Consider the following 12,515-nt stretch of genomic DNA (forward strand, 5'->3'; position numbering starts at 1 on the left):
CACTCACCTTGAGTGGCGATGAAGTGGTTTGATCGCTGGTAACCCTGCGTGAGCGAGAGAGGAAGAAAGACAGTGGGAAAAAGACAGAAAAAGAGGGGAGAGAGTTAATAATTACAAGAGCACATGATGAAGTGAGACTCAGGGACTTCTAACTCTCATTTCACCCCTCCCATCCATTCTCTTTCTCCATTTTCAGCATCGAGTCATCTCTTATTCATCTCAGAGCTGGGTTTGATGTCAGCGCTCTGCTAAATTCCTGCTCTGCTTTTGACTGGAGATATTTCAGCAGCCGTGAAAACTAATCTGAGATGTGCTTTTGGCTGATGGTGCCCTGCTTAAAATACATCAACATGTTTGACCGGCCATATTCTTTGGACTGTTTAGGCTCCAAGTTCGGGCGAAGGATTGCACTTGAATCATAATGCATAGAGAAATGGCATTAATTCAAGTTTTTTTCTCTGCCTGTCTCTGAGCCAGGTCATTACATGCAGAGAGAGGGAGCTGCATTTCAAAGACAGCCCAGCGTGCGGTACTTTTCATGCAGCCAGGGCTGCTGATCAAAGGTAGACTGACAAGTGAGGAATCTTGAGACAAGTGAGTAATTCTACCTGAGTGACACTGACCGATCTGGCGGTCTCCTTTCTGCTCAGCTTGGCCTTAGTGCCGTTACGGTACAGTGTGCACAGTGTGGAAGGCTATTAGTGGTGTCCTGGCCCTCCACCACGCAAACCCTGTGTGCTGAATGCAAAGCAGCCGAGCATGATAGATCCCTTGCATTAAGAATAGTGTGCTCTCTTATCATTACTCATGGGTAAAGTGATTCCAAATGCTGTGTACGGTAAACATGTGTACAAAAAATGTAAACTGTGTGTACACCCCAATTACCCCCCCCCCCCCACCCACCCAAACACACGCACACACGCGCACACGCACACACACACACACACACACACACACACACACACACACACACACACACACGTACATATGAACTATTAAGCCAAACAGCCACACAAATTACATTCCATAACTGTCATGCCACAGAGAGAAGTTGAGATGGATGGCCATCGCTATGAAAGAGTGCAGCGACCCTCATTCCCATGAGCCTCCGTTGCTGAGTTTCCCTGGGCCAACCAGTTTCCTGTCTGTCACCTTGGCAACCGCACTTTCCAACAGCAGGCAAGCAGAAAAACATCAAGCAATGTGAATTCACAATGGATCGGAAAGAAAATAAAACATGCAGAGTCATTTGAGACGTGAAAAGCTTATCAATTCTATCAAAACAGAAAAAAAAAACAACTTTCAGTTTGTTTTGCTTTGGCAAATTTGGCTCACTCTAACTGCGGCCTGTGACGAGGTAGTGTACGTCTGACCTTGGTGTATGCAAGCAAATGAGCTCATATTTATCATGCATCTCAGAGTCACTCGTAGGAATCCTGCTGAAACTTCAAGAGATAAAAACCTTCCTCCCTGGGAGTACTGGGGGCATTAGAGGGACTTCTGAAGTATCTTCCTTTGAGAATAAATGACATCAGGGTTTTGCAAGGGTTTCTTTTCTTTTTTTTTAGCATTTTGTTCTGGTTGAAACTGTGAGATTAGCATCTCAAAATCAAGAGAATAAGAAGGTATCACATCGAAAGTAGTGGTGGTTGCGCAGCAAGCTAGTTAAGCACAAGTAAAGGCTAAAAACATGTTTTGCCAAATGTGACAAAAGTTTCAAAATACACAAATTATAGTTGTGTATTTTAAAACATGCCCACTGTTGTAATTTATATTCTGAGGGACCCAAATTATCACTGTTGAAGCTGCATTTCCGAGCCACCCAAAATATTGCAAGAACTCATTGTCTGTGGGGGTGTTTGTGTGTAGCAATTACTGTACCTATCAGAAAAAAAGCTGTCACAAAATGGTTTTATCCACTCAATAACTCTGATGATCTTGTTTTGTTATTTTAAGTTAAGACTTTTACTTTCAGTATGTTTATGCCTGTTGGAATGCACAAATTTATTCTATAATTTATCACAGTGCTGGCACTCCCTGGGCTCAGGTTAGGATGGCGTTGCATGGCGTTGTTTTCAGGTCAGTGGACATAGGATCAGAAAGTGTATTATTTGTTTTTACTTTCATCTTAAAAATAGAGCCAAATGTGTCTGACTCACTTTGTGGGCAGTTAGACCTGATTTCCCACTCTGTGCCACTCACTGACCCGTTTCCACCTGTATTTATGACAGAAACATTTCAGACCAAAAGCAGTTCATTTCAGTGGACCCCCACAATCAATGGATTCGCTCATGAAGGCAAAACAAATCCACAAAGAGCTTTCATGTATGACTCCTGTGAACTTTATGAACTTCTGAAAACTTCTGTGAACTAAGAAAATTTGGGCTGTCACTTTAAAACCATCTCAACAATACGGACCAAAAGAGAGCCACGGCTGTGTATTAGCTGTGTTGTATCATCTAATTTTACATAACCCTACTCCCACTAGAGTTTAGACTGCTCCACAATATAACGGTTTGTAGTTATTAGACAGGAGTTAACAGTACAAATACAACTTTCAAATAAACTCTATTACACTTCTATGAGATGCTTGATAAATATGGACCTGGTGATATGAGGAAATAGACTTGTAAGCTATCTCTAAAATAAATCCTAGCATGCTAACTAGCATGCATTGCCTATAAGTTTTTCCCTCTTCACTGTCACTGAATATATTTATTATATCAATGCCTGCTGTGTCACGGTGCATATGCTGGCTTTGATCTGACCTCATCTTCTCTTCTCTATCAGCCTTTTATAGGACAGGCTGTTGTTAAGCAAGAACTCCAGGTAAGCATCTGACTACGGATGAAAGAGGACAGAGAGACTGCTGCAGTGGGTTTTCAGGTAAATACCCAGGGGGAAAATGTGATGGCTAAAGGCAGAAAGGCTCAGCAGCTCAGAGCGGAAGAGGGAAGGAAGATCTGCTGTTGGAGGGAAGCCATTGCAGACTGGCAGGGACAGCAAGAGGGGGCAGCGTGAAGAGGAAGAGGAGATGAAAAGAGATGAGAAGCAAGGTACTTACTTCCCTGTTTATCCGAATCTAAGAGGTGCCAAAAGGTTGAAAACAGGGGGGGGTGAAAGAAGAGAGAGAGAGAGAGAAAGAAGGAAGGTAGGGGAGGAAACAAGAGCTAGTTATTGTGATTAAAGAACAGGAAAAGAGGGTAATGAAATGGTTAGAGAGCACCTCGCTCTGAGGACCTGTGGAGAGAATAATGTTCAGAAGCCTCAAATTCCCATCCTTCTATGATAAAGGCCAATTTTATGTTTTATAGCAACCACAGTTCTTTTATTTGTGTGCTCTGAACCCACTCACCCTCAGGTAGATAAATTAAAGAGTGCTGTGGCAGGTTTTGATTTGAGGCCAGTGATAACACATAGTTGTCCTTCAGTAAGTAATGAAAGCCTGGCATGTGTAGGCAAGTGTTGGGATAATTCCTAAAGAAATGCATAATTTAATTTAACATATTAATTGCTCAAAGTATATGTTGTATGTTTAGAGTGTTTCACAGCAAATGACCAGCCCTCTATCCCTTAGAATAACGTCCATATTGGATGATAGTGCACCTTGCGATTTACCTCCAATGCTGACATTCAGTGCCAGTGCAGGAAGTAGTGTGCACTTTATGCAGCAAGGCAGAAAGTAAGGTGTAGTGGCTGGGGCAGTGGATGAGTGTGTAGTGTGTCAAATATTAATGCACGTGACCATATTTCATGTCCAATCACAGACATGTTTTTATCATTACAATACCCAAAACCCAAATCCTTCCCTAACCAAACCAAACAAATTTGATGCCCAAAACTACTTAATAATTCATTTTAAAAAGTTAAGCTTTTTGATTCATCGTCGCAGCCGTGGCAACCATTGCTTCCCATTCTTATTCCCACTTTATCTTATCCTAAGCAAATTACTGCTGCTCAGTGTAACAGGCATCACTTCCTGAACACCCAAGCAAAAACAGAATCTGTGGTAGTGGGCGTTCAGAGGAGCAAATACAAAATCCTTTAAGAAGTAAGAAGGGATGGTGTCACTTCTGTGTTACATCTGTCAGCAAAAGACGGCAAGAAAAGCAACATCTAAAGGTTTGGCAAAGAAAATATCATATCTTACTACGCATACATTAGAAAAATTATGCAATCCTGCATGTGAATGAGAGCAGAGGGCGGCGGAACTTTTCAGTTTAACCTTTAAGAAAAGCAGTTTGTTCCATTTATTCCAACCACGGACTCATCCCTGAATCATCTGGAATCATTTCAGTGCAGCGCTGTGAGCCAGGGCTCCTGGCATGACATGCAGGCGGTACTGTAGATGGCACAGCTAATGACACATAGGTGGAGCGCTCTGGTAGCCGAACGGTTACAGCGTATGGCACACAATCGCAACATCTACAGTAGTTGCACGTTGTACCCCCTCTCTCTCCCCAGTGTTTCCTGTTTGCCTCTTCACAATCATCTGTCAAGTAAAGGCAAAAATGCCAAATAATTATTTTTAAAAAAATGACACACAGGTCCTCGGAGCGTTCATCCTAATGGAGCCCCCACGGAGCACTAAGGGGAATAAAGTGGCCACACATGGCACTGTGAGCTTTGACAGTCTGCTTTAACCGATGCCACCCACATACACTGAGTCAGGCATCCACTACTGATCTAGCCCCTTCTGTCCACTTTACATTTCCTTTTGTTCATCAAACAATAGCAGAAACAAAGAGCTTAATACAGCATTCAGAGACCATACCAACTCACATTAAACCCTGAGATGAGTACCTCAGTAGGCTGCGCCAAAAACACATGCAAGACTTTTGAGAGCTTTTCAGAGTCACCTTCCAGCGACCCTTCCATTATGAGTGAGCAGCAGAGATCACAGCCTGACCTGTGCCGAAGGAAGTAGAGGCAGTTTTTTTTTTTTTTAGATAGCGTTGGTCCATCTAATGCAAAGCTGCTGAGACTGGCAGGAGTGCGAACTGCTGCTAGGTCTGGAGAGGCTCCCTGAGATACTCACTTGAGCTGAACTGTAGGTGAGATCAAAATATCTGAAAGTAGATGAAAGGATCAGCTGTGTTATAGTGGGTTCAATTGGCGTGCAATGCCGCCTTACAGAATCATTTGGGTGAGTCATGAGGTCCGGTGCTCCGAGCTTATGGGCTCTTGTAGGATCTCAGGAGTCGCTGCGACAAAATCTCACCTCAAAGCCTGCATGTGCTAGCATGCATAGATACAAAGCTATGTTGTGGGTGTAGTTACTAAATGACAGTTCAGTCTGAGTATCAGAGAGCTCACACAACCTCAGACAGCAGGTGGAGATGTCCTCTGGTCAAGCGCTTGGTCAACCACAACAATAAAAGCTCTTAGGGGGCAGAGCTGAGTGATCAGCAAAGACAGAGACAGAGCAGGAAGTGAAAGAAGAGGAAAAATAGGACTGCAGCTGACTTACGTCTATATAGTTGGCATTGACATAGTCAGAACTGGGGTCTGCAAGTAGAGAGTGGAGTTTGACTCGATGACGATCATCTGCAATGTACAAAAAAAAAACAAAAACGAAGATTTATTTAACACTGAATAAATTTGTTTTTATTAATAAAAAACAGATATCAGATCAGCCCTGACACTGGTTCAAACAACCACATTTGAGTGGAACGCAGCAAATACAGTACATAAAGCACGCACAGACAGAGACTGAAATCATTTTGGTGAGTAAAAATCAATAGTTCAAGAGCAGAGTCCTTTTCTGCTTTAGCTTTGACTGGTGATCAAGTGTCGTGGCTTTTAATTATAATCATAAAATTACAAAATTGAAATTTAATTCTAATAACTAAACAACTAATTTTTCCTCATAAAAACATGCAGAGGAAGCTGAGTAGCTTTTGTGTCCAGCGTAATCTCTACACGCTTCTTTCAGTACATATAATTCCCAGTCCCAAATGAACTCACCAAAGGCACTGATGAAGGTTAACGCTGCTGTCACTGCACAGCAAATGCTAAAGGCCTTTATGTCCTTTACCAATTGAAACCATGGTCAAATAAGCTCCTTGTTCAAATAAAGCAGAATTATCCTTTAGACCATATCTGTGATGAAACCTGTCTCAGCCTTTAAAGGCTGCTATCATTCTTTAATGAGTTTTTCTAGTCAGGGTTTTAAGGTAAAGTCTCAGTGTTTGAATGTGTAAATATTATTTATGATGGTGTTCTACAGTGACTCTGGAAGAGCACTGAAATGAACACGTTGAGTCAACCAGCTATCAACACAGGCACTTCAAAAACAATATAAAAGCCACTGTTGTACAATCAGTTTTGATGAATCAGACTTTAACTACTTCAAAAGTTGTTTTTTCTAGAATTAAAACCATTCAACTGGCAGCAAAAAAAATCATTATTGGGTGGCTTTGGCTGGCTCACAGGATACAGGCAGTGGTGTCCTTAAATGGTAATTACTTCAGTCTAAGTATAAAGAGCTAGTAATGTTTAGATGTGCTATAGCCTACAATAAAGGGCAGACTGGAACAGGGCCATGTGATAACAGCATCAACAGTTCTTCCTTATAATTTGCGATTTAACCATGTAGGCTAAACACAGAGACTTACGGCTAAGCAAGCTGTCATGCCTTCCTTTGGTCTTGTCCTTCTTCTTTGTGACGTCCCAGCCATCAAAGAAACTCTGCAAAGGAAAGTTAGAGATCGCAGTTTTAAAGAAAAACAGAACAGGGGCAATGTGTCGTCGATGCATCTTGAAAATCACAATAGAAACAAACTTGCTAATGCACTCTAAAGTGTTGCCCTGAGGTTGTCTATGTAACTCCACTATTATGCCATCTTGCCAAGTCATCAGCAGACATCTGCCACATCATAGAGGGGAGAGACTGAGGCCGAGAGACGACACGCGGCACTGAGAGATGGCTGTGGCCTTGACAAGGAGGAGCCGGTGGCGGTGGCGGCCCCACTGCAGTCATTCTCATTCCAGACACCATGTGAAGCTGGCTGCTTGAAGAAGCCATTGCTCTATAATACCTCAGTGTTAAACGGCGAAATTTGTGACAGCTGTTTATGACACCCATCTAGTAAATCTGCTGGAGCTGTGAGATGAGTCAGTGAATCTAAATCAATACTATAAGAAAAGGAAGAGCATGAGGAGAGAAAAAAAAAAACAACATAAATTCAAGCTTGTATGGGCCTGGCTTGAGTTGTGTCGCATTCTGGTGCACTTTTAAGTACCAGTGTGATCTCCCTGCTGTATCAGCAGGCACATCCAGGCTCTCATACTGAGGCACACTGTTTCTCATCTGCGGCCAGGCTATCCCTCCTATCCGAGGGGGGCGCAAATTGGGACCACCTCAGACACAGACCGAGCTGGAGAAAGCAAGCTGATCAGGGGATTACATCTGCCACTGGATCCTATACAGGTAATGCCTGATCTAATCCTGCCTAACACACCTGCGCTTGTCCAACACTCTGTATTTTCAGGAGCCACAGCGACAGACACCCTGCTCACCTTCATGGAGCTTTACTTGATTTACTTCTTCTCTATTATCTTATCAGCCAAATTCATGATGCCCAAAACTTAAAGCCCCTAAAAACTTGGTTTCAAATCTCTAGTATTTCTCATTAAATATTCATGAATAAATATGAACCAATCAAAGTTAAAGTTCAGAAAAACACCCTCAGTTATTATCTGTTAGGATTTTAACAGGGGAAAAAGTTTTTCTGTTTTTCTGGTTTGATCAGATTTGACTGACAGTGGCCTGGTAACACAAACAACCCCAACTATCATAAAACTAAACAAAGAAAGGCAAAAAAAAAAAAAAAAAGGTATGTGCAATCGCATAACAAGAACAGGACAAAGGATGGCAAAGACAGTCCATTCACTAAATGAAACCAGTGTCCAGTTCACAAATACAGAACTATATCGTGTGAAACAGCAGAGCATCAGCAGAAACCTGACAAAATAGTTTTTCAGGGCCTTTAACAAGGGATGCAGCACACAGAGGGTATTTATTGGTCCCTGGTCTCACACTGATCTGATTGTTACTAAATGTGGGGAAAAACTCATATTAGAGTCAATTTCAGCTTATTTTACACACATATATCAGTATGATGTAAATGCTGGCTGATAACTTGATAAACTGCATTTTCTTAGTCCTCGAGAGAGAACAAGTTTATTTTTCCACCAAATATTCTTTTAGACCTTGGTGAACACCAACCCCTGAGAAAAATATTCAGCTCTTTAGCTGAGATATTCCACTGTGTTCACCTGCAGAGTTGGGAAATAACTCTCTGTAGGTTTTCTCACTACTAGTCTGACATTAAACACAGTCATTTGATTGATTGTTAATACAAGAAATATTGATTGATGAGCAATTTTCTTTTCAAAAATGTTTCTATTAAAAATGAGTAGGCTCAGGATTGTCTTACTTTTTACTGTCAAATATCAATATCTGTCTTGGCACAATATTCACTCACCCACTATCTGTCAGGCTCCTCATCACATCACTGTCTTGCAGTGTTGAGGGGACACTGCATTGTCAAGGGAGGGGAGGGGAGGGGGTGAGGGGGGTGACACACTCACTGTGTTTATTCACTGGCTCGGGTTCCAGATGTTGGCTTCAAAGCACAACACATACTGTACCCTCCCCACACCGAGGGCCTGACTCATTCACAGCACCCCACAATGCCTTGCAACACGCCTGATCAATGGCAGCAGCAAGACCCTGTGGGAAATAAGGGTTATGAAGTCTGACAGCAGAGTGCAAGCTGATCCCCTTCATCTTGTTTATTTCTCCAGGCGATGGGGAGCCAGGCTGAGGAGTGAAAAAGCGACCCATATATTGATTTTGGAGGGGGGAAATTTGTTGGCCCTTCAGGGGATAGCTTAATGAATCGAAAAAGTACATCTGGCTTCCCGCAGGTGGAGATGCAAAAAAGACTTATCACCACTGGTTGATGTGGAGGACCTCATATTAAAGCAAAAAGAAGGCTGAAAGGAGTAACTTTGGAAAGCATAATTAGTCCACACAGCACCAGAAAGTTCAGTATATCTGCATTATCTCTGTAATGCAGATGAAGTAAAACTGCATTTTACAGCTTGCTCATGAATATTTAACTCTCTCATTTCAGCCTTTTCAAAGTGGACACTGGCTGGTTGCAGTAATAGAGAGATTGAATCCTAAAAAGTTCCAGGAAATTTTAAACGACACCATCTGTAATATTGTTTTTCGCGTCTTGTTTTTTCCCCAGCTGGAGAAATGGTGATTCAGGTGTTAGGGAGAGCATCCTGTGAATAAAAAAACACACAGGTTTGAGCCTCATAGCCGCCATGTGTCCAGCAGATGTTGAGCTGTCATTTGTTCTGCATTGCTTTAAAATGGCATTCACTTCCTCACAATGACATGCTAAACAAATAAAGGGACTACATGGAAAAAATAAATTGACAACATTAACGTAACATGACATGATGTGACTTAAACACTGTAACAGGTTCTGTTTTATTCCCACTGTTACTTCCTGTGGTTTGGAGATGAGTTTATGGAACTACATGCCAGGCACTGCTCAGGTGGTGAGACTGTAAGTATCACCAGGCTACTTTTTAAGGATTGTCAGCAGTGCTGTGAATTGTGACCGGTCAAGCAGATGTGTCAACGGAGACGGTTAAAACAAACATCACAGCTAGCCCCTGCAGAAATGAGTACGATCACAGTACGGTGGACCAAAACAAAGCAACTACAAAGTGGTTTGACGCACTGGATGCCATTTTGGGACACCGACCATTGTGAGCCAACCCCAGCAGTGGTGCAGTGAATCTCTCACAAGCCTTTTTAAAAAAGACAGTCTGAAATTATGCTTTAAAAAGAGGGTGGGACCTCACAGTGGTCTTAAAAAATCATGTTACGGGAGTCCCCAGGATATGGGCTCTTATGTTCCTGCAGTGGGAAGAGGGCTCCATGTGATCAGCCAAACATTACATTCATATGTGATCATCTCACTCCAAACCCACTGGCATTAATATGCTGCTGTAACAGCCTACTCTCCTCTGGTTTCAGGCTTTCCTTCAGATGTAGGAACCAGGCTGCAGTGATTTGCTCCCACTCAGGCACAAGAGAATTAGTGAGTCCCATCATTGATGCTGGCTGATAAGGCCTGGAGTCAGCAGCTGTCTGTATTCCAGTTCATCCAACAGGTGCTGGATGGGGTTCAGATCGTTCAGGTCACACGGTAGAGAAAGCTATAGCTGTAACTAGTGACAGAAATACCTTAAGGTTGCTCAGTTAAAAAGTAGGAAGTAATGTATGTAATGCACACATGTCAAGCAGCTAACATATGATACTACACTTGTTTGTAGTATCATATGTTAGCCCAATTCTCATTCTTGGTCTTGGTTCTTTATAATTTATTGATTAATGATGATTTATGTTTTATGGATCTGTTTCCTGTTGTACTCTGGTTGCAGCATACATATTATTTTTTATAACATAACTATAAAAGTCTGGAAAAGACTTTCTTGGTGAAGAAGATTCAGCTGAAGTCAACATCTCAACTTCCTGGTTCTGCATTCCCATTGTGAGTGTGAATGCAGCATAAAATCACACTTATGTCACATGTGTGTCATTCAAGTAATGATTACTGTATAACACAGTACTGAGTGTGCATGTCAGTCAGCTTTTTTTTTTTTTTAAATCTCTGACTCTCAGTCATTAGCCCCTCCACTTCACTATCTGATCCACTATGACAGCTGATAATAAGAAATGACTTAACATGTGTTTCAACTTTCAAACTGTGTTGAATCTGCTTTATGCAGCGTGCCCCATTTTCATAACAAGTCCTCCAAATTAATAAAAAAAATATAGTGTTGGTCGGGGGAACTCCAGAGGGACAAATAAAAGCTTTTTTTGATCTGATGATGCTTTTAGCGGGACAACATCATTTGCCTGTGTCTTCTAAAACGTTTTATAATGTCACATCGCTATGGTTACGGTTGGGTTAGGTTTAGGCACAAAAACTTTTTTAGGGAAAGATCATGGTTTGAGGTTTAAAGGAGTTTCATCGTCATAGTAACAGGGTTAAAGATTGGGTTTATGGCGGTTAAAATAAGAAACAACACTGACTTGAGGTTGGAAATGGGAAACAAACAGTGGTTTCCTGTGTCAAAGTCTAAAGTTTTGTTGGCCTAACCATCCACCCCAAACTCCCCTCTACACGGATTTTGTCCCTCTATAACAACATCACCTTAATTCCTTCTTTATGGTCGTCATGGTTACTATGGCCACTAGAGGGTTTTCTCATTTAAACGTAAACATATGACGTTTCTGGGACACCTGCTGAAACAACTGATGCTGTACGTTGAACTTACACATACTATAGTTAGTGTAAAAGCCTTCCGGGTCCTTTGGAGGCCAGTCAGGTTCTTCCACACCAAACTGGGAAGACCATTTCTTTATGGACCTGGCTTGGTGCACCACGGGCATCGTCATGTTAAAACAGGAGAGGGCCAAACTCAAACTACTGCGACATGCAGCGGGAAGCACAATGTCACCGTATGCTGTTGCAAGATTTCCCTTAATTGTAACTTAATTGTTCATGGGGTTAGTCCACCCCATGAAAACAGCCCAGGAGCAAATGTACTACCACAGAGTATCTTTCTCTCTCCTGTGTTTCTTTTCTTACCTCATATTCTTGTTTGAAACCATATCCCTCGGCCGTCTTCATCTGGTTAATGTGCTGGAGCAGGTCAGCTACCCTCACAGCGGGGTGAAGCTGACCCGTGTGATATGGTGAGCTCTTTCTCCGACAGTGGCGGTGCGGCGAGCCTCCCAGTAAGCTGCTGGACTCGTTGACGGAGCTACGCTGTTCATCTGGGAACGTGAACACACACACACAGTTCAAGCCATACCACCACTGACGCCACGCACCCTGTGACACACACTCTGTTTCGTGTTATTAATGTAAACCTGACTGAGGAGTCTAGGGGGGCAGCTGAGGGAAGAAAAAAAGTCGTTTCTGTGGAGACGTGAGGGCTGACTGACGCTGCAGAATATTCAAACAGACAAGAGACTTGCAGGAGATTTCTCTGTTGAGAGCACCTTATGGTCTGGCAGAACAGATTGGATACATGCTTGGAAATAAACATGGCTGAAGGTCAGGAAGGAGGGAGCCTCATCTCACAAGACACTTTCTCAAGAGTACCCATATGTTCCTTGCTGTCTTACTTCGAGCGTTGCAGCCGTGGGCATCCATGAAGGAGTGGGCCATTCTCTCATCCTGCTGGAGAGTACTCTGCTCTGTCATGCTGCAGTCTAAAGAGCTCAGCTTCCGACTCTTCTCCTGCCTGTAGGACATGGCTGCCTTGTTTATGGCCACCTTCTTCCTACTGTAGAGATGCAGGCACAGACAGGCAGAATAGAGAGAGAGGCAGAGAGAGAGAGAGAGAGAGAGAGAGAGAGAGAGAGAGAGAGAGAGAGAGAGAGAGAGAGAGAGAGAGAGAGAGAGAGAGAG

The 12,515-nt window shown here is 42.6% G+C and overlaps 1 protein-coding gene across 1 annotated transcript in view; it reads right to left on the reverse strand.

The window, feature by feature from the left end:
• The window catches only part of ptprua (protein tyrosine phosphatase receptor type Ua), a 172,320-nt gene that overhangs the window by 25,874 nt on the left and 133,931 nt on the right, over positions 1–12,515 (reverse strand). Inside the window, exons 16-21 of the mRNA XM_041052949.1 lie at positions 12,230–12,390; positions 11,688–11,875; positions 6,618–6,690; positions 5,471–5,547; positions 3,065–3,082; positions 8–44 (exon numbers count right to left, since the gene is read on the reverse strand). Coding sequence (XP_040908883.1) covers positions 8–44; positions 3,065–3,082; positions 5,471–5,547; positions 6,618–6,690; positions 11,688–11,875; positions 12,230–12,390 — 554 coding nt within the window. The remainder of the gene's footprint in view (positions 1–7; positions 45–3,064; positions 3,083–5,470; positions 5,548–6,617; positions 6,691–11,687; positions 11,876–12,229; positions 12,391–12,515) is intronic.

Source organism: Toxotes jaculatrix, chromosome 13 (assembly GCF_017976425.1).
Source record: "Toxotes jaculatrix isolate fToxJac2 chromosome 13, fToxJac2.pri, whole genome shotgun sequence".
NCBI classification, from domain to species: domain Eukaryota; kingdom Metazoa; phylum Chordata; class Actinopteri; family Toxotidae; genus Toxotes; species Toxotes jaculatrix.